Source organism: Eretmochelys imbricata, chromosome 18 (assembly GCF_965152235.1).
Source record: "Eretmochelys imbricata isolate rEreImb1 chromosome 18, rEreImb1.hap1, whole genome shotgun sequence".
NCBI lineage: Eukaryota > Metazoa > Chordata > Testudines > Cheloniidae > Eretmochelys > Eretmochelys imbricata.
Window position 1 is genome coordinate 12873046 of NC_135589.1, and position 17976 is coordinate 12891021.

Genomic DNA, 17976 nt, shown 5'->3' on the forward strand with positions numbered 1-17976 from the left:
GAGTGCAGCTCTCCCTCCCCTGCCCTACTCACCCCCACCCCCGAAGTGCAGCTCTCCCTCCCCCATCTTGCCCAAGTTACTCACCCCCGGAGCCTGGCTCTCTCCATTCACTCCTCTACCCCTAGAGCCCTGCTCAGCGGGCAGGGGGAGGGTGGTGGAGAGAGCTGCAAGCAGGGGATGGAGGGGAAAAGAGGCAGAGCAGGGGGCGGGGCCTTAGGGGAAGAGGTGGAGAAAGGAGCAGGGGAGGTTCCAGCACTCAGTGTCCTGTTTTCACAAATTAGAAAGTTGGCCACCCTATGGACACCACTTTACGATCTCCAGTTGAGAGCACACAAGCGCATTCACATCCTATGGTGGAGCACCTATAGGATCATATAATAGAAGAACTACACTCTGCTGTTAATCAAAAGCAACTGAAATTGCCGATTAAACTTACGAGTCTGGGGATTTGGAGTAGCCACTGCCAAAGAGATTGCGCAGCGAGCGCGGTGGTGAGATCTTGGCATCTCGTGAGTAGAAGACCATACAGACATCCTTGGTAATCACAGCTGGTTGGATGCAGTGGTCAAGCTAGAACAAAGAAACAAATGGCTCTCAAACACCAAGCAAATGATGTCTGCGGGCCTACATCCATACATACCAAAACATTCAGTTTCACTGTCTTGGTCGTGACATTGTTTATTCTTCTTTATTAAGGCCCTACTTGAATTGTGGGATGACTGTCAAATAATTGTGGCTGAGTTGCGGACACGATAGGGAAAATCAGAGAAAAGTAGCAATGGACCTTGATTATTTGCAACAACTTGGAAAACCCACTCCCACTGTCAGCCAGGTGGCTGACAAAATTGTAGTGGAAGCTTAATATTGTGGGATTCACAATTTCCACGATATCTCAAATTAAGTAGTGCCTTACTCATCAGGTTTGGTTTTTTGGTTTTTTCCAAAAAAACAAAACAAAACACATTGCTAGCTAGATTTCTAGCTGCATCCTCTGGCAATGATCACATTGTATTAAGCACAATTTTATCTAGGACACATATTACCTACTATACTGGCTGCTTCCTTCCATCCAATTCTATACATGAGCTGTGGGGCACAGTATACTCACCTCCAGATATGCAGACAAAGTCATATAGATCTTTTCTCCATAGGGTGTCACTCGATTGAGGAGAAGGGAGTTATGCAAAGAGCTATCCCAAACAGCCTCAAAACGATAGAAAGTCCTGAAGAAAGTAAAACAAAAGCTTAATAGTAAAAGCACCTCTGTCTCCACTGCAAATGAGAGCAAAGTGCCTCCTCCTGGACTCCATCTAACGATGCGTTTTTTATTAAGCAGGATTGGTTAGACAGCGAACACCTGTAGTAAAGCCCCATCTTTACCAACATTTGAAGAGCTCCAGGATGTCCTTACCCACCAGCTTCCTGAAGCATCCAAGACTATCCATCTACATTTAAATTAACTTGGAGTTGAATGTGCCCTGGCCTGTTATGAGATGAAGACTCCTCTTAAAGCTCAGAGGAAGGGGTTGAATTGAGAGACTGTAGAAGAAAAGACAAGGGAAAAAAAAGCACCATAAAACCATAGGGGAAGTTGGGATGAGAGGACAGTTTAAAAATGTATTCAGCTCTTTCCAAGTGCCTAGGATAGGATTCCAAGACACATGGAAGGATTCTTTCTGTAACCATTGTCCTTAGTCTGAGGTATGTTTTGGGGTGGCATACAGGAATACACCATAGTGCTGATCAGGCTCAAAAACAGGAGAGAAGCCGGTAGCACTAAGCAATAAAACACAATAGCTTCTTCAGGCGATCAGAATAACTCCAAAACCGGTCTAAGTCTTTAATTAAGGCAACAAGGATTTCTTCTCCTGTAAGCCTATAAGGAAACACAAGCTGTTTATTCCCAAACTATTCTCATACCCACTCCAACCTATCCCTCAGGTGAAGCTTTGCAGACTAATTACAAGCTGAAATAAGAAAGATTTTTCAACTGGGTGTGCAGGGAGAAGGGCAGCTGTGGCCTGCTGCACAAAGATCTCTTGTAATCTCACTTTGATCATCCCCCACACACACTCCCGAGTGCCCCTTCCCCGAACATCAGTAGCTGAGAAGTGGTCTAGGTATGACAGCCCCCTCCATTAACAAATTGTGAGTACGGGCTGCAAGGAAGAGGTATACTCATGTGTTATGAGCCTAGTAAAGTTGCATTCTATAAGCCAGCTCCACCTGTAAAGAACTCCTGTGCTGGTGCCCAGAGCTACTCCAGAAAGATGGGAAAAGAAACTAGAGGCAAAATTAGAGAGAAAACAAAATAAAGAAACAGACAAAAAAAGGCAGGATGAGAAATAACTTGAGAGCAGACAGGGCAGAGACAGGAGTGCCAGACTTAAAACTAGCATCCTATAAATCCCCCCTCTCCCTAGATGGATTACATAGGTCCACAGAGCTCAAAGGGGATTCAGTAGCCCATGAGGGCGATACAATCAGCCAATCCAATCCAGTGGTGCTCAATACCATTACATTCTATCTTTAAAAAAAAAAATGCTGCCTGGCTTGCCTTAACTAAAGGAAGAAAAACAGTGCCCCGAAAGAGCCCTGTGCCAAAGGAGCAGGGGCTGAAGCCTAGAGAAGCGGAGATCTGAGGGGCACTACAGTGTAAGGGGACCTCACTTCTCAGCCAGGACAAGAGATCAGGGACAGAAAGCAGCTTGTCTTCTAATCCTTTACAGAGTGGTGTTAATTGAACCCTTGTATTTTAATCTTTTGTCCCACCCCCATTTTGATGGTGACTTTTGCACTTCTGCTTCTGTAGCTGAAGGGTAACTCTTCTGAGCCAAAGTACGTGCTGCTCTGGATTGCCTGACAGAGAAAATTCAGACTGGGTCCCCCTTACCCATACTCTGATGCTCTTATCCCTCACTTCTCAGCCGAAAGTGCAGCATGGTAATTACTGCACTCAGCTTGGTGTAGAGCTTCTTCCTGCTGGGCCCTCAAATGGTCAGTTACTCGGCGGTCCATATAATGTCTAAGAAGTTGGTGCCAAAACGTGCAATCCACATTAATGCAGTCAGACAACGTGCACTAATCAGTGCTATGGTCAGTCAGTGCCTTGCCCCAGAGGAGAATTATAACTCCATAATGGAGACCCTTGGTACCTCGGACTAGCAAAGGTGAATTTTCATTTTCATGAAGCAGATGTAGCATTGATGGAAGAGGGCAGAGTGCAGGCAAGTGTTGCATGGGCTTCACTCACAAAGTGCCATTCAATCAGCAACTGCAATACCCCCTCTTCCATGTGAGTCAAGAACCACTTCTGAATATGGACTATCAGGTGCGCACATTGTTTGTCGTGGGAGAAAAAACAGGGACTGGATCAAGCTCACTAAACTCCTCAGGCTGAGAACTCAAATGTAAACCAGGTCTCCAGAGATGGACCGCAAGTGCACTAAAACTCCCCCACAAGCTTTGTGGTCTGTGCTGGTCAATAGAACTGACTCCACAGCTTTATTAAGACCCAAAGAATAGAGACAGGAGTAATCATTGCTCAGTAGGGCAAAGCTACATCAGCAAAGTGAGGAAATGTGGGTGAACAAGTCAGTGCAATCCCAATCGCCAAGTGAAAGTGAGACTTCAACAGTCACGCTACTACATTTGTTCTGGTCGTGGGATGAATACATATACGCCTACCTCAACCAAACCAGATCTTGCTAAAACAAATAAGGAGGCAAACAAACAAAAACTCAAAGTGAGCAAACCTCTTGTGCTTTCAATACAGAGAGCAGGTGACAAGTGATACCTGGGAGCGAGAGGAGGGCAGAACTAGGCAAAGCAAGGAAGAAGGTAGAAGCTGAAATGGGAATCTAAGGCTGATTTAGATTCCATTTTAAAGTGAACTTTAGTGTTAGAGTATAGGCAGCAGCAGTGCAAGTTCCCCCACACTGCTCAGCCAGCAAGCCTTGGCCATGAACTGGAGAAGCACTTGTCAGAGGGGAGACTAGTCAATGTCTCCTTTCAATTCTTGGCTTCTCAGCCCCTAGGCAGGCCAATTAATAGCCACTGCAATGATAATTTCAGGATGCAACAACAAATTAAGAATTGAATGCCATCAAACCATCACCTGATGGCAACAGGCTTTGTTCACTATCATCTTGGGCTAGATTTGAACCAGTAACCTGGCCATTCAGCCCCGGTCCTGGGACTTCCAATGTAGCAAATATGTTACAAGTAGTCGGAGATACTAAATGCTGGCCATGGTTGTCTGCTGACGGACAAAGGAGGAGAAGGGGGGAGGAGTTATGTTCTGTTTATACCTTTGAAAGAATGAAGCAAGGACCATTGTAAGCTGTCTCTGTTGAACAATGAAGGAAATTTGTCTTCATGTGTTCACCTACTGAACTGTACATGCACTAATTCCCAGCACACAAGGGAGGAGGAAATGTGCCACTCCCAGAAGAGCCAAGAGGTTTGCTGACGAAATCCACTAAAAACTAAAAGGGAAATGGCAGCAACACAAGTGAGACATAAAGCATTCTATTCCACAAGAACCTTTATGTGCAAAAGGAAACAAACAGAAAATACCTAGGCATATCCTTATCAAGAAAGAGCCTGTAAAAACATAGAAAGAGCTTTTGTTAGTGCAGCAAAAGGCAGAACAGAGAAGCAACAGCTGAAAGGAGAAGAACAAGCAGACAAAAAACAGCAACCAGAAAACAAGTCTGCAGACGGTGAGCAAACAGAACACACATCCCTGACTGTGGCATTGGCCCCTCCTTGCTCCCCACCCCTCCACACACCTAGAAACCAAACTCTGGCATTTGAGGACAGACAGGGTACCAACTATACACAAGTGCTACTGGAGCCCTCACTCACCCCCATCCCACTTCCAAGAACCTAGATAGAGATTTTTGGGGCCATACTGCAATTTATTTGGAAGTAAGGAGCAAGGGAGGAGATGTGAAAATCTACTGCAAATCAAGTAGATCAGATGGGAATGAAGCAACTGTTCCCTCCCAGTCCAGTTATGCTGAAAGGTCAATGCCAAGATGCTAAAAATTAAATCACATTAAAATGTATAAACAACAACTATCAGTGGGGTTATACGAATCCCTCCATCAGAGCTATGAAATGATTTTAAGGTGCCTTTCCATCTCTCCTGAAGCTTTATTCCCTTTTGACTGACAGCTGTGCACATTCTAAAGCTTTCCAAGGCCCACATTAATAGTCATGCTCACTGCTGCCTGTTTTTAAGAAATAGTCAGCATAAAATACCTAGGCTGACTACCAGGAGAATTTAGAGACTTATTCTATGACTATCAGAGAGAAAGAATTCAGTGGTGAACACTGGCAGCAGATGTCAGCTGTGAATGTCAGCCCGCACAGAGCAATTTTTCTATTACAGAGTGCCCTTCAGATTTCTTACAAGACAAGAAGTAAAATCTCCATGTAAGCCCTGTTTCTTCTCCCCACTTCCCTCCTCCTTTATAGAAAGGATTTACTCCCCCCTCAACCTAGAAAAAGTTACTCAATATTTTGGAGTTTTATTTTCACCTTGCACGAGATGAGACATTAGATGGTAATAGCCAAAATACCAGAGTTACAAAATTCAGTACTCACTGACACTAGGGGACAGCACCAGACCCAGTTAGTGACAACACAAAGTCCAGAGTAATCTGGAATTACTTTCTCCACCTAGACTATTGAAAACTGATGGCAGGCAGGCTGCAAATCATGTCCTCCCCCACCCCCTGCCTTAAAATCGGATGCAGAATCTGATTTTTCAGAAAGGTGTGTGTTTTCCTCCCGATTTCCCAGAAATTGACAGAAATAGAGAGGGAGTCAGTGACTTGGCTGATGTTCTGGAAGGGAGGGGCTCTGCCCACAATACAGAATTCTGCTTTGCAGCCCTTCGTTGCAGACCCTGAAGCACAGGACTATACAGTTCATGAAATCTCATTAACAATGCACCCCACAAGGACACCCTGAGCCACAAATCCTCCCTGGAAAGACTGCCCCGTCCCACAGTGAAGAATATTCACTTGGGGAGGATACCTCTGTCCCTGATAAGTGATGCTCAGAGCAACTGTTGAGAGTTAGATCCTCACTGGATGTAAGAATGAAGACTGCAGGTTGCCAGAGCTCCAATGAAACATTGCTTAAAGGCTGCTCTGATATCACAATACACAAGTACATTAGAGGAGCCAATTTGTGACATCTGCATAAATACACTTCACCCCCCGCCTCTCACCCCCGTGACTCACCAGTGGCACTGAAAAGCACAGACTAAGAGTTTAGCAGAGCAGGAGTAATGTTTTAACACAACAGGCTTTGTTAGATCACTGTATGCTTGTTCCCACTGTAATGTAGGGATGTGCATGGCTGCCTGATTCACCCACGGGATTGTCCTTGTATTTTAAATTTCAATTTTTCAACTCCCAGGTGAAATGCTGATCCTCCTTTCCCACCATTCTTTCTTCCTCCTTTCATGGTGCTTATCAATGGAGAGAAGTAATGTAAATAGCCCCAAAAGGACTTTACATCTGCCTACCTGTTGGAGCTGTGAGAAGACTTCAGGTACTTTGCAGAGATTATATTCAAAGACAGAATGGCATCCACAGCAGCTTCATCTACCTCGGCTTTGTTTCTGATGCGTCCTGAAGATAAATGAATTTCAGTACCAATTAAACCTAACCGGAAAGGCTCTCAGAAGGAATTCTCATTGCCAAATGGCATTTTATACCGGAGGTTAAGACCTATAGCTCTAACAGTCAGTCTCAAACCAAGAGCTTTTCCCTCTGGATCCCCCTCAATAGGTGACACTACCCAACCTCTAGTCAGTAATTCATGATGATGATGATGGAAGGAACAACAGGGGGATACTCACCAACAACCAGTTCTCGCACATCTTTCCAGTGCAATTCACTGCCTCTCTCATGGATAATGGTGACTGTGATCCTACGCTGGATTCCCTGGTGGAGTTAAAAAGGCACAGCTTAGACTTTTTCTTTTTTTTTTAATTAAATAAATCACTCCATTAAGTCATTTCCATAGGGAAACCATGGCTGAGAGATAAACATGTAAATCTCACCTGTCAGCAGGCTCATAATGGGAAACAAACTTCCATGCCCTTCTGGGCCCTGAATATAACCTAATACAGGAAGAATCTTTTCATATTACAGAGCAGAACTCATCTTGTTCTCTTCACATACCACAAGGGGAAGTTTATTTCACCCAAAATACTCCTAGAACAGTCTCTCTAAACTTCCAGGGAAGGTACATGTACCTTGAGGGTATATAGGAGTCAGTCTCACAAACCCTAGGAAATAATCAGATGTGTGCACATGACCACTTTGTATGCATATTCTTGAGATGGTGCTGGAGTTCCAGTACTGTGCAACCTCAGAGCTCCAGTGGTACCCATCTTGGGCCATGGAGTCTCCTTAAAGTGGGAGTGGACCTCTTTTTACTGGGTATTCCCAATGGGGACCTGCCCCAAAGGAGATATTCCCTTTTCTCCAAAGATCTGTTTTTTGTCCGATATGAGTCCACACTGGGACAGTTTCTGAAGATGGGGCCTAGGAGACAGTGGATTTAGAATTTACAGGGGCACTTCTGAACTGAAATGGAACTAGTCTAAGGGGGCTCCCTGTCCAAATCAGAAGCAGGTTGCATGGAGCAGCCTAACAAAGAAAGGTTAAGGCATGCCTCTCACCTTCCAACTTCTTTTAGAAAAGGATTTATATGTACAGCATTTGTTGGGGAGACAAAAATGGCATCTGGTGTGCCCAGCATTAATGGGTGTTACTGCCTCAAAGGAGGGACAATACGTAAGCCCCAATACCAGGAAGAACTTCACAACAAAAGAAAATCAAATAAGGTAGGTAAACATCCCAAGCATGCTAACGGGAAACCATACTAAATAAGCCATCGCTAGCACACTAATATACACAAATATCTTCAAGTTTCTCTGGAAGAGTGCATCAAGATGCAAACACTGCTGAGCTCCATCTCGCAGCCAGAGGCAGTGAAAAGGAACTAAGTGGTGTCTGAGCCTGCACCACTCTATGCCTAGATACAGGAGCATGAGGACATTAAAGGTGCATGTGCAGCCTCACAGGGCACTGCTGGTCAAAAGATTCCCATCTTGAATGAGTACTAGGAGTGGAATATATATATGACTAAACACTTGAAAGAGCAGAATTTAGACGCCAAACTTCCTACCAACAAGACCCAAGAGCTATAGTAAGAGAGACAGACAGGTATGTGGTAAGACAGAACTAAAAGATAAAATGAATGTGAAATTCAGTAAGTGAGACGTCTCCCCACTCCACACAAAAGGAGATAAGTATTTTAGCTGCCCCCTTCTAGCCTCTGTTAGTACCTGGTGAAGCAAGAACGTCCCCTGGCAGGGTAGACCTCCAGTGTGGTCAACAATAGCAGGGATGTATCTGTGTGAAACAAGAATGAACATCCTGGGTTAGAGAAGGTGCGTTTAACAGAGCAGGACACTAGATAATGCTGCTGCTTTGCTCTACCACCAACACACTCTTCTGTAGAATATCCTAATAAAAATAAGGCTGCTTCCAGTGACTCCAAAATCAGCCTCTCTACTGGACTTTAAATCATCATTAAGTATCACATCACATATTAACATTGCTTTGTAAAACTGCAAAATGACCCTATAATGTAGTTCCCAAAGGTCTGTTGGGGAACTCCCTCTATGTTGCAGGGTTAAACTCAATATAGTTCTTGTTAGAACAGGTTCAAAAAAGAACTAGATAAGTTCATGGAAGATAGGTCCATCAATGGCTATTAACCAGGATGGGCAGGGATGGTATCCCTAACCTCTGTTGGCCAGAAGCTAGGAATGGGCGACAGGGGATGGATCACTTGATCATGACCTGTTCTGTTCATTCCCTCTGGGGCACCTGGCATTGGCCACTGTCAGAAGACAGGATACTAGGCTAAATGGACCTTTGGTCTGATCTGGTATGGCAGTTCTTATGTTCTTGTTGGACTGACCTCTGGAGACTGAACTCTTTAGTTAACAAGAGACCAGGTCACATGATCTGTAGCTGCGCAAGCTTCCCCTGGGCACTGCTCTGCCAGCGTACCCAGCCGCTGACCTGAAGGGATCGCATCTAGGAGTGAGAAGGAAGGTCACTCTCCATACTTCTTCAGTTTTCGGCCACTCTGATTAGACTGCGAACAATGGGGCCAACTAATGCCAGTTGTGTCGCTGATACCTATTCACTGGGAACTGGATTGGGACCACTTTATTCCATACAAAACCAGGCATCTTACAGATGAGAATAGCCAAACGTTATAAACCTGGGCTGATCTAAATCAAAGACCTAAAGATGAAGAGATTCCCTCCCACAAGCCATTTTCCTTCTTTATACAAAAGAAAGATAAAAGTTGAACTCACTCTCCTGTTGGCTCCAGCTCGCTGATCTCAAACCAGACAAGGAGGTCGTATTTGCTCATGCTCTGGCCCAGGTTAGTTTTGCTCATAGTGTTTAGCTTTGTGGCTGGCACTTAAAAGAATACAAAAATTGTTCACAAAAACTGCACACAGGTAATGCTATTACAGTACTTTGGTTCCACAATGTAATTTCAGTGCTTCTTATCACATCAAAGCAGTGTAATATTTCTACCTATGTATGTGCAGGTCATATGGCAAAGACACCTGCAGTCAAAAAGGCAGGAAGAAAACTTCAGTCACAGGCTTGTCTATGGAACCAAGGTGTCTAGTTTTAAACCCACAGTGCTCCCCCAATCCAAGTGACTTTACAAGCAGTTAGGAGACTGACTGGCAATTATGAAGCACTATTTGTTTGAGAGATTTCACTACTCCAGCAAAAACTGAGAAAAGATTACTAAATTCCCTACATGTAAATACAAGGAAGTGTAATCCTTCCACCACCCCTATACTGCTCAAATACTGCACCAGACCCTGCAAGATAGGTGGTCATTACCTAGTGCAGTAAGGGACATGTTTTATATAATCTGCAGAGGCTCTAACAAACCTGATCCCATTAGGCCATTCACACCATGAAGGAAAGGTGGGCATTTATAGCACTTTCCCCCAAACTACTGCTTGGCAAAATGTTGGCACTTGACAGGTTACAAAGAAAGAAATGAACTCTAACTAGGAGAGAGTTGTGAAAACAGGCAACCTCTGCAGATTCATACATGGGAGAATCCTAAGCCACCTCAAAGATCCATTTTTGGAACAGGTTAACCTAAAGCATAGTTTAGAATCATTAAATGTGGCAGGGAAGCCAGATGCTTCAGAGTGTTCTCAAAACGACATCCCAACACGTAGGTCCTTTCTGACCTATACTGAGACCAGTTTTTAAAGAGTTCCAACATGCACGTGTGGAATTCAGGGGAGTCTAGATCTGTTCATATGTACTCCTGCATCACAGTTCTGAATCTCTGAATGAAAGGAGCAAGTCAAGATCCCAAGGATTCCTGCAGAAATTTAAGGTTGATGCACTTTCTACTGGACCTGTCGGTATTTTAGATGATTCTTGCTGTTAGTGACTTCACTTTACTGCACACAGTAGTACACGCAGCTGGGATTGCTAACATACAGTATGGGCATGTGCACATAAGGGAATTTAACAGGAGTTATTCCTGAGCAAAAGTCCTGGAAGCCTTGGCTTCCTATATTTCAGTATTACTAGTAAATTAGTGCTTCAAGACTCACTAGCTTTACAGGGATACCTTAACTCCTCAAATACTGAATGGACAAACAGTGCTTCTAGTAACTGGTAATCACAGGAAATAGACAGGTTCTAGCAATACTCCAGTCTTCCCCTCTTTGAGGCCATGTCTACACAGCCCTGCAGTTCAAACTACGGGGGTGCGAACTGCAGTGCACACTAGTGTGCTGTGCTCTAACTATCCCATCTAGATACTGTGGCATTAAAAGGTACCTCATTTGCATTAATTTAGTCCTATTTAAAACAGGACTATGGGCTTGTTTACACTGGAAACACTACAGCTGCAGCGCTTCAGTGTAAACGCTACCTATGCTGATGGAAGGAGTTCTCCCATCAGCATAGGTAATTCTTCTCCCTGAGAGGAAGTAGCTAAGTCAACAGAATTCTTTCGTCAATCTAGTGCTGTCTATACCAGGAGTTAGTTTGGCTTACCTACATCATTCCAGAGTGTGGATTTTTCACATCTCTGAGCGACACTGCTGGGCCGATTGAACTTTTTAGTGTAGACTAGGCCTTGGTTAACGCCACCTAGATACCTTTTATTTTGCACCCATAGCATCCCCATGGGTGAGCTACAGTGCAGTACACTCGTGCAACCCTGTAATTCACCTGGCTGTAGTCTGAACTGCAGTGCTATGTAGACAAGCCCTACGTTTACACAATTTCTTTTTACCATTTCCCCTACCTCCACTTTGCCTCCCTACTCTATTCTTGGGAGCGGACAAGGTACTTATGCGGGTTCTGTTCCTCCGCACCCTAAATACAGGAGAGTGTTCAACTTTGCAACTTTCTCCCCATTCCCTTCGTTTTAATGTTTATTTAGTTGTTCTAATAAATACAGTCAATGTTTTCTGTAGCCTCTCAAGGCTCCATCCCACCATTTATTGAAGATAAGCCTTAATTTAGTGTTCTTTAGGTTCTCCCATTCCTGCCTCAGCCTCTCTTCATTTTCATAATATCTCAATTACAACCCACTGATAAGAGACAAAAATCCAGCTTTACAGGTGGCACTTAGTCAGCTGAGATGCCTGTGTATGCACGCAAGATAGGTAATCTCTTTCAGAATATGAGATGTGTGTTCTGTCTACTCCTTGTTCACATAACCGAATAGTTAACACAAAGGTGCAGAAAGACTTTACTACAAGAATGAAAGAAGTACACAGCAGGCCAAGACTGTCATGCTAGGTAGTGAGCTCCAGTGACATCACTTGCTCTCCCTCATTCATGCCTTAAGTAGCTGACATCACCCTCTTACACCCCCACCATACCACCAAAACAACAGCTGCAGCTGTGCTCATAGCATCCATGAGCTCATGACAGCTGGACTCAGAGCTGTTGATGCTAGTCAGGAGGAAGGTCAGGGACACAGACCACTGAAGTTTGAACCAAGCAGAAGAATTCAGCTGCACCAGAAAAGAAAACCCAACACACTAAGTCAGGTTTGAAAATTTATGTGCAGGCCTGTTCTAAAAATATTCATGGGCTGGGTCAGCAAGATAAAGATTGGGTCTACTCCAACCCAAACAGCTGACTTTTAGGTAGGGGGGAAATGAAGCTAGATAATGGTAAGCAGGAAGGAGAATTTTTACAGAACCTCAAAAGAAAATGCCCTCTACCCCTCAATTTTATAACTTACTATGTAATACTTTGCACCTTGCATCTAATGATCTCAAAGCACTTTACAAAGGGCAAGGGGTAAATATTCCTATTTTACAGATGGGACAACTGAGACTAAGCAAAGTTAGGTGACAAAGTCACAATAAATCAGTGGCAGAGCTGGGAGTGGCATACAAATTCAGACTCCCCATACTCTGCTGTAGACACTAGATGTTGCTTATTCTAGGAGCTTCATCACTCCACAACGACCACAGAACCCAAGGTAGTTTCTGGTACTCAGCCCACCACAGGGTAAAAGTGTGGACAAACTGCTTTGGGGGTCAAGATTAGGAGTTATTTCTACATCTACCGTAGATCGAATTTGACTACTAACCATCTCTTTTGGGAACCCGCTCGCTTTGACAGCTGGGAACAGGCAGAAAAAGAAAAGGTGGCAGCTGGTCAGCCCCATCCTGGAATGCAGCCACAGCCGAGGATGCAAGCACATTGGCGTGCTCAGACAGCGTGTTCAGCACATGCACATTTACATAGCCAGACATGAGATACCTAATCAACTCAATTTTTCTCTCATGGTCTGAAAAGGGAATGGAGAACAAAAATGGGAGTGATGGAGATAAGCAGGTGATGGGAACAAGGGAAAGGAGATAAAAGGACAGAGGGGAAAAAAAGAAAAAAGAGTTCAACATGCACAGTTAAATTAAAGAAAATTGAGGGATCATTTCAGCAAGGTTGGCTTAGTGCATGAAAGTGCAAGCAACATTAGAAAAAGCAGAGCAGAATGATTCATAGATGCAACTCTCTCCCCGACTGCCCTCAGAAACGCTTTTGCTTTGAGATGAGGTTGAACACCTGGGAAGGAACACAGCCAGCGAGGATGTTCCAATGCCCTTTGCACTGCTTATTCATTTTATTTCTCAGTTTCAAAATGACTGCGGTTCTGAATATTTCACACCCTAGTTCTACGTGATGAGTTTACAGACACCTACATAGAACATGTTTGTTCTCACCTGGCTTTGAGAGAGGCATGGGAGGTGGAAAGAATCGTCGGGATGGCTGAGGAGGGCTGCAGAGAAAGGGGAGCAGTTACTTCTGGTGTTTCTCACCTGTTTCTCACCCAGGGATCTCTGAACACTACAAAAAAACAGTGAGCCTCACAACCCTATGAGGCAGATACATACAACCTCCATTCTACAAAGAAGGTAACAAGTACAGATGTGCCCAATCTCACATGGGACATGTCTGGAACATACATAAGCCAGGACTCATTGCCCTGCTCCAACACACACACACACACCTTTTTCCATTCCAGCTCAATTTTGCACAGCTTTAAGCAAAGATGGATTACCTTTTAATATTTTCAACTGCCCTTTCCCTAGTCTCTACTCAAGGGAAAACAGGAAGAGAGATGCATTTCCTGAAAATGACTTTATGCAAGGATACAAACCTCGGCTGGTTCTTCCCTTTAACACCAGCATATGGTTCCTCTTTGCAGCTACTGTCTCCACCAATCCAAGCCAAACCCAGGAATCCATGCATCATCCTTTCCCCTCACACCAAAGAGCAAGAGGACTAGGAAACCCTTCCCTGACTCAGAACATTTAAGGTGCTCAGCAACCTTGGCTGCTGTGCTTCTGGAAGTCATGAGGAGTTTGAAGCAAGTTTCATTTTGCACAGGGTTCTTTTTGGCTTTAAATATGTATTCTTATCACCTACGTGGCACGCATTATGCGGGTGAGCGGGGCTGTCACTTGTCTAGTATTAGAATCTGCTTAGGGCACACTTGGGACAAATGCTAAGTAGCAAGACTTCCATGCGAGGCATGGAATTCAGGAAGCAAAGGGATGGGGTATGTGGTGTCTACTTCCCATTCAAGATTTATTCCTTCCGCTGAGAAGTATGAGGGGGAAGGACACTTGTACTTCTGAACTGGTCAATACCTATTGAGATCCTGTCCCTGCAGATGGAGAGGGTGCTGCTGATAGTGCCCAAAGACTTCAAACACAATAGGCTTAGTTTTGATGTACTCCACAAAAGATTCTGTCACTTCCACAGCAATCTAGCAAACAAGGAAAGGAAAGGAGTCAGGGCAGAGATCAAATGAAAACCTTACAACTGCCAAGATTAGAGTCCAGGGTTCTACATTTCTTATCCAGTGGCTGATAGCTTGACTAGAGCCAATCCCAGCAAAGGGAGCCACATACTCAGTGACAGGTTTCAGAGGAGCAGCTGTGTTAGTCTGTATTTGCAAAAATAAGAGGAGTACTAGTGGCACCTTAGAGACTAACCAATTTATTTGAGCATAAGCTTTCATGAGCTACAGCTCACTTCATCAGATGCATAAAAGTGGAAAATGCAGTGAGGATATTTTTATACACACAGACCATGAAAAAATGGGTGTTTATCACTTCAAAAGGTTTTCTCTCCCCCCACCCCACTCTCCTGCTGGTAATAGCTTATCTAAAGTGATCACTCTCCTTACAATGTGTATGATACGGAAGGTGGGCCATTTCCAGCACAAATCCAGGTTCTCTCCCCCCACCCCACTCTCCTGCTGGTAATAGTAAGGAGAGTGACCACTTTAGATAAGCTTAAAATTGAAGACCTTTTAGAACCGGTGGAGGGACAACCGGTTCTAAAAGGGCTTCTAAATTTGACCGGCCAAAAGTGGCACCTTAGGCACCGACTCCACAGGTGCTCCAGCCCTGGAGCACCCAGGGGAAAATTTGGTGGGTGCAGAGCACCCACCAGCAGCTCCCCGGCCCCAGCTCACCTCCGCTCAGCCTCCACCTCCTCCCCTGAACACGCTGGCCCGCTCTGCTTCTCCCCCCTCCCAGCTTCCCGCAAATCAGCTGTTCGCGCGGGAAGCCAGGGCAGGCTGAGAAGCAAGCGGCTCCCGCTCAGGCCCAGGGAGGTGGAGGTGAGCTGGGGTGGGGGGGAGGGGGTGCGTGCAGGGGAACTGCTCCCCACCCCGGCTCACCTCCACCACCCTCGGCTTGAGTGGGAAGCCGTGGCCTGCTTCTCAGCCCTCCCTGGCTTCCCGCCGAACAGCTGATTCGCAAGAAGCCGCGCCGGGGGGGGGGGGGAGGGGGCGGCATGGAGAAGCAGAGCAGGGCGGCGCATTCAGGGGAAGAGGCAGAGCAGAGGTGAGGTGAGCTGGGGCCAGGCGCGGGGTGGGGAGCTGCCGGTGGGGGCTTTGCACCCACCAATTTTCCCCGTGGGTGCTCCAGCCCCAGAACACCTAGGGAGTCGGCGCCTAAGGCGCCACTTTTGATGTGATCGGTGGGGGGAGCGGCCGCTCCCTCTGCTTCCTGCCTAGCTACGCTCCCCCACCCATAGGAGCCAGAGGGACCTGCCAGATCTTCCTGGGAGCTACCCTAGGTAAGCACCGCCTGGACTCCCCACCTCACCCCCCAGCAGGTGCCTCTGGCTCTTAGGGGTGGGGTGGGCACCCACTACGGTGGCCCATGAGACCCTCCTGCCCGGTTCTGGGGGCAGTCAGGGGACTGGGGGGGGGTGGAGGTGGATGGGGCAGGGGTCCCACGGGGTGGGCAATGACCCCCTCGTGGGGTGAGGAGGGAACCAGTTTTTAAGATTTTGGCAGCTCATCACTGCACATACTTAACACCTGAAATGAAGTAAGGTATGACAATTAACAGTTACAGGAGAAAAATCCCCTGGACCTAAGCTCTCGTCAGTTAAGAAAAAGTAGGAAACTATTTGTAACAAGATGGTTGCACTACATGTAAGACTACACACTATCAATTTGGAAGCCTGAACATGGCTTTTCCCGTTTACACTTTCTGTTTCCCTGTAATGCAAACTCTAGAGAGGTTTTTATTGCACTTCCCAATATTCCGATGGGTGAAATGGAAGCACAAGGAATTCAGAACTAAGGGAAGGGAGAAGATTCATATAGCCTCTACACACACTTCCTTAAATGCTCTGTAATTTACTAATAGGCATTATGCTCTACACAAAGAATTATATCACTCATTTGATCACTCCCCCTCTGTTTATTCATCTGTATCCCCCACCGCTTTCCTGCACATGCCTCACTGAGGAGGCTGACAGGAAGGCTACAAGCATTCCCCAGCACTGAAATCAGCCTAAATAGCACTGTATTATGGACACTCACTCACGCTTCATACAGAATCACTAAGCTTCACTTACATTCTGAACATGGTAAAACCCAAGAGGACTCCCCCGGCCATTGTTTTTGAGAGGTTCAGTAGAGAAAGCTTCATCGTGTCGATGTAAAAAACTAAAAGAAACCAAAACAGATCAAATTAGTGAAAACTGCTCAGCTATGAGCTCCACCCCTTAGAGAAACCTGCACATCTCTGCTCTGCTGGCCACCTTTCAGGCCTTGACCAATCTTATTTAGGCCGGTTTATTCTAGAAAACTTTGGGGCTCCCTCTACTGTTTTACTGGTTTGTATGTTTGCTAACTCCTCTTCTCATCCTTATTCTTTGGAATTTAAATGGGGACAGAGCTCTCATTTGAGAGTGGCTGAATTTGCCCTAATTCCAGACCATTTGATTCAAGCTGGGTGTATACATGGGATGGTTTTAATTTTAAAGTTATACATAGGTATCATTATCTGGTGCTTAAATGCCCACTGATTTGGACCTTATAAATGTAATAAATATAAACCAATTTACTGAGTATTAGGACTTTAGACTTCTATAACACTTTTCATTAGAGGACCTCAAAGACTCTTCTACAAAAGACCTTGGGATGCCTAGGACAAGAGGCATTGGATGTGTGGCTTTTAAAAGTTGATTCTTATTCCCTTTCTACAAAGCTTTACTCCCTGATGCCATGTTAACACAAAGCAGATGTTTGGTCAGGGCACATGATCTGATGGCTACACAGATTTCTGACTCCCCTCCCACAGGACACTGCCACACTGACTCCTAAAAATCACTCCAGTTTTATCTCCATTTTCCCAGTATCTAGCATCAGTTACCCCTCTTCACTGCAGAAGTCTTCCCCACCCTGTACTACCAAGGAGAGATTCTTACTTGAACTGACAGAAGATATCTGCATATTCTGGGAGGATGCCACTGGCCTGCAGCACTGTCACACGGAAGGTGAACACACTACCCAGTTTCAGATGGTCGCCAGCCTCCTCGGTAAACCCTTCCATCACCATCTTCCCATCCAACAAAGTGCCTGACTTCAGGTCTTAAAGAGACACAAAGACCTCCCGTCAAATATTCAGATTTACTACATCTACAGATACTTGACCCAGCAAAGGAGGGATTTAATCCCTCACCCCCAAACACCTGCTCTCCGGTAGTTTATCTACCAAAGGATTTTTCAAAGCCTTAATTCACAGTACATGCAGCTTCACTAGTGGTAGCACTGATAAAAGTGGTAGGGTAGTCAAGGCTCAAGTGTTGTTCCAAAGCGTTTAACAACTCAGAGCAGGGTTAGGTGACAGTGGTAAAAGTGCCTGGGTTCTTCTGAACCTTGTCTACACTATAGTCATCAGCAAGGCTACCACCTACCAAGCTGCACCTGAAAAATTAATTCTAAAAAAAATCCTGGTGTAGACAAGACACAGTGATCCCAACGAAGTGCAGAGTTCACTGGTAGCACAATGTGGGGACAGTGCAGGTTTCACAG

General features: G+C 45.3%; 1 protein-coding gene across 1 annotated transcript in view; it reads right to left on the bottom strand.

The window, feature by feature from the left end:
- The window catches only part of KIF1B (kinesin family member 1B), a 147900-nt gene that overhangs the window by 19722 nt on the left and 110202 nt on the right, over nucleotides 1–17976 (bottom strand). The window contains exons 29-38 of the mRNA XM_077837050.1: nucleotides 17370–17532; nucleotides 16515–16605; nucleotides 14282–14400; nucleotides 13352–13407; nucleotides 9425–9533; nucleotides 8378–8444; nucleotides 6881–6965; nucleotides 6545–6650; nucleotides 1109–1223; nucleotides 437–570 (exon numbers count right to left, since the gene is read on the bottom strand). Of these exons, the coding sequence (XP_077693176.1) occupies nucleotides 437–570; nucleotides 1109–1223; nucleotides 6545–6650; nucleotides 6881–6965; nucleotides 8378–8444; nucleotides 9425–9533; nucleotides 13352–13407; nucleotides 14282–14400; nucleotides 16515–16605; nucleotides 17370–17532 (1045 nt within the window). The remainder of the gene's footprint in view (nucleotides 1–436; nucleotides 571–1108; nucleotides 1224–6544; nucleotides 6651–6880; nucleotides 6966–8377; nucleotides 8445–9424; nucleotides 9534–13351; nucleotides 13408–14281; nucleotides 14401–16514; nucleotides 16606–17369; nucleotides 17533–17976) is intronic.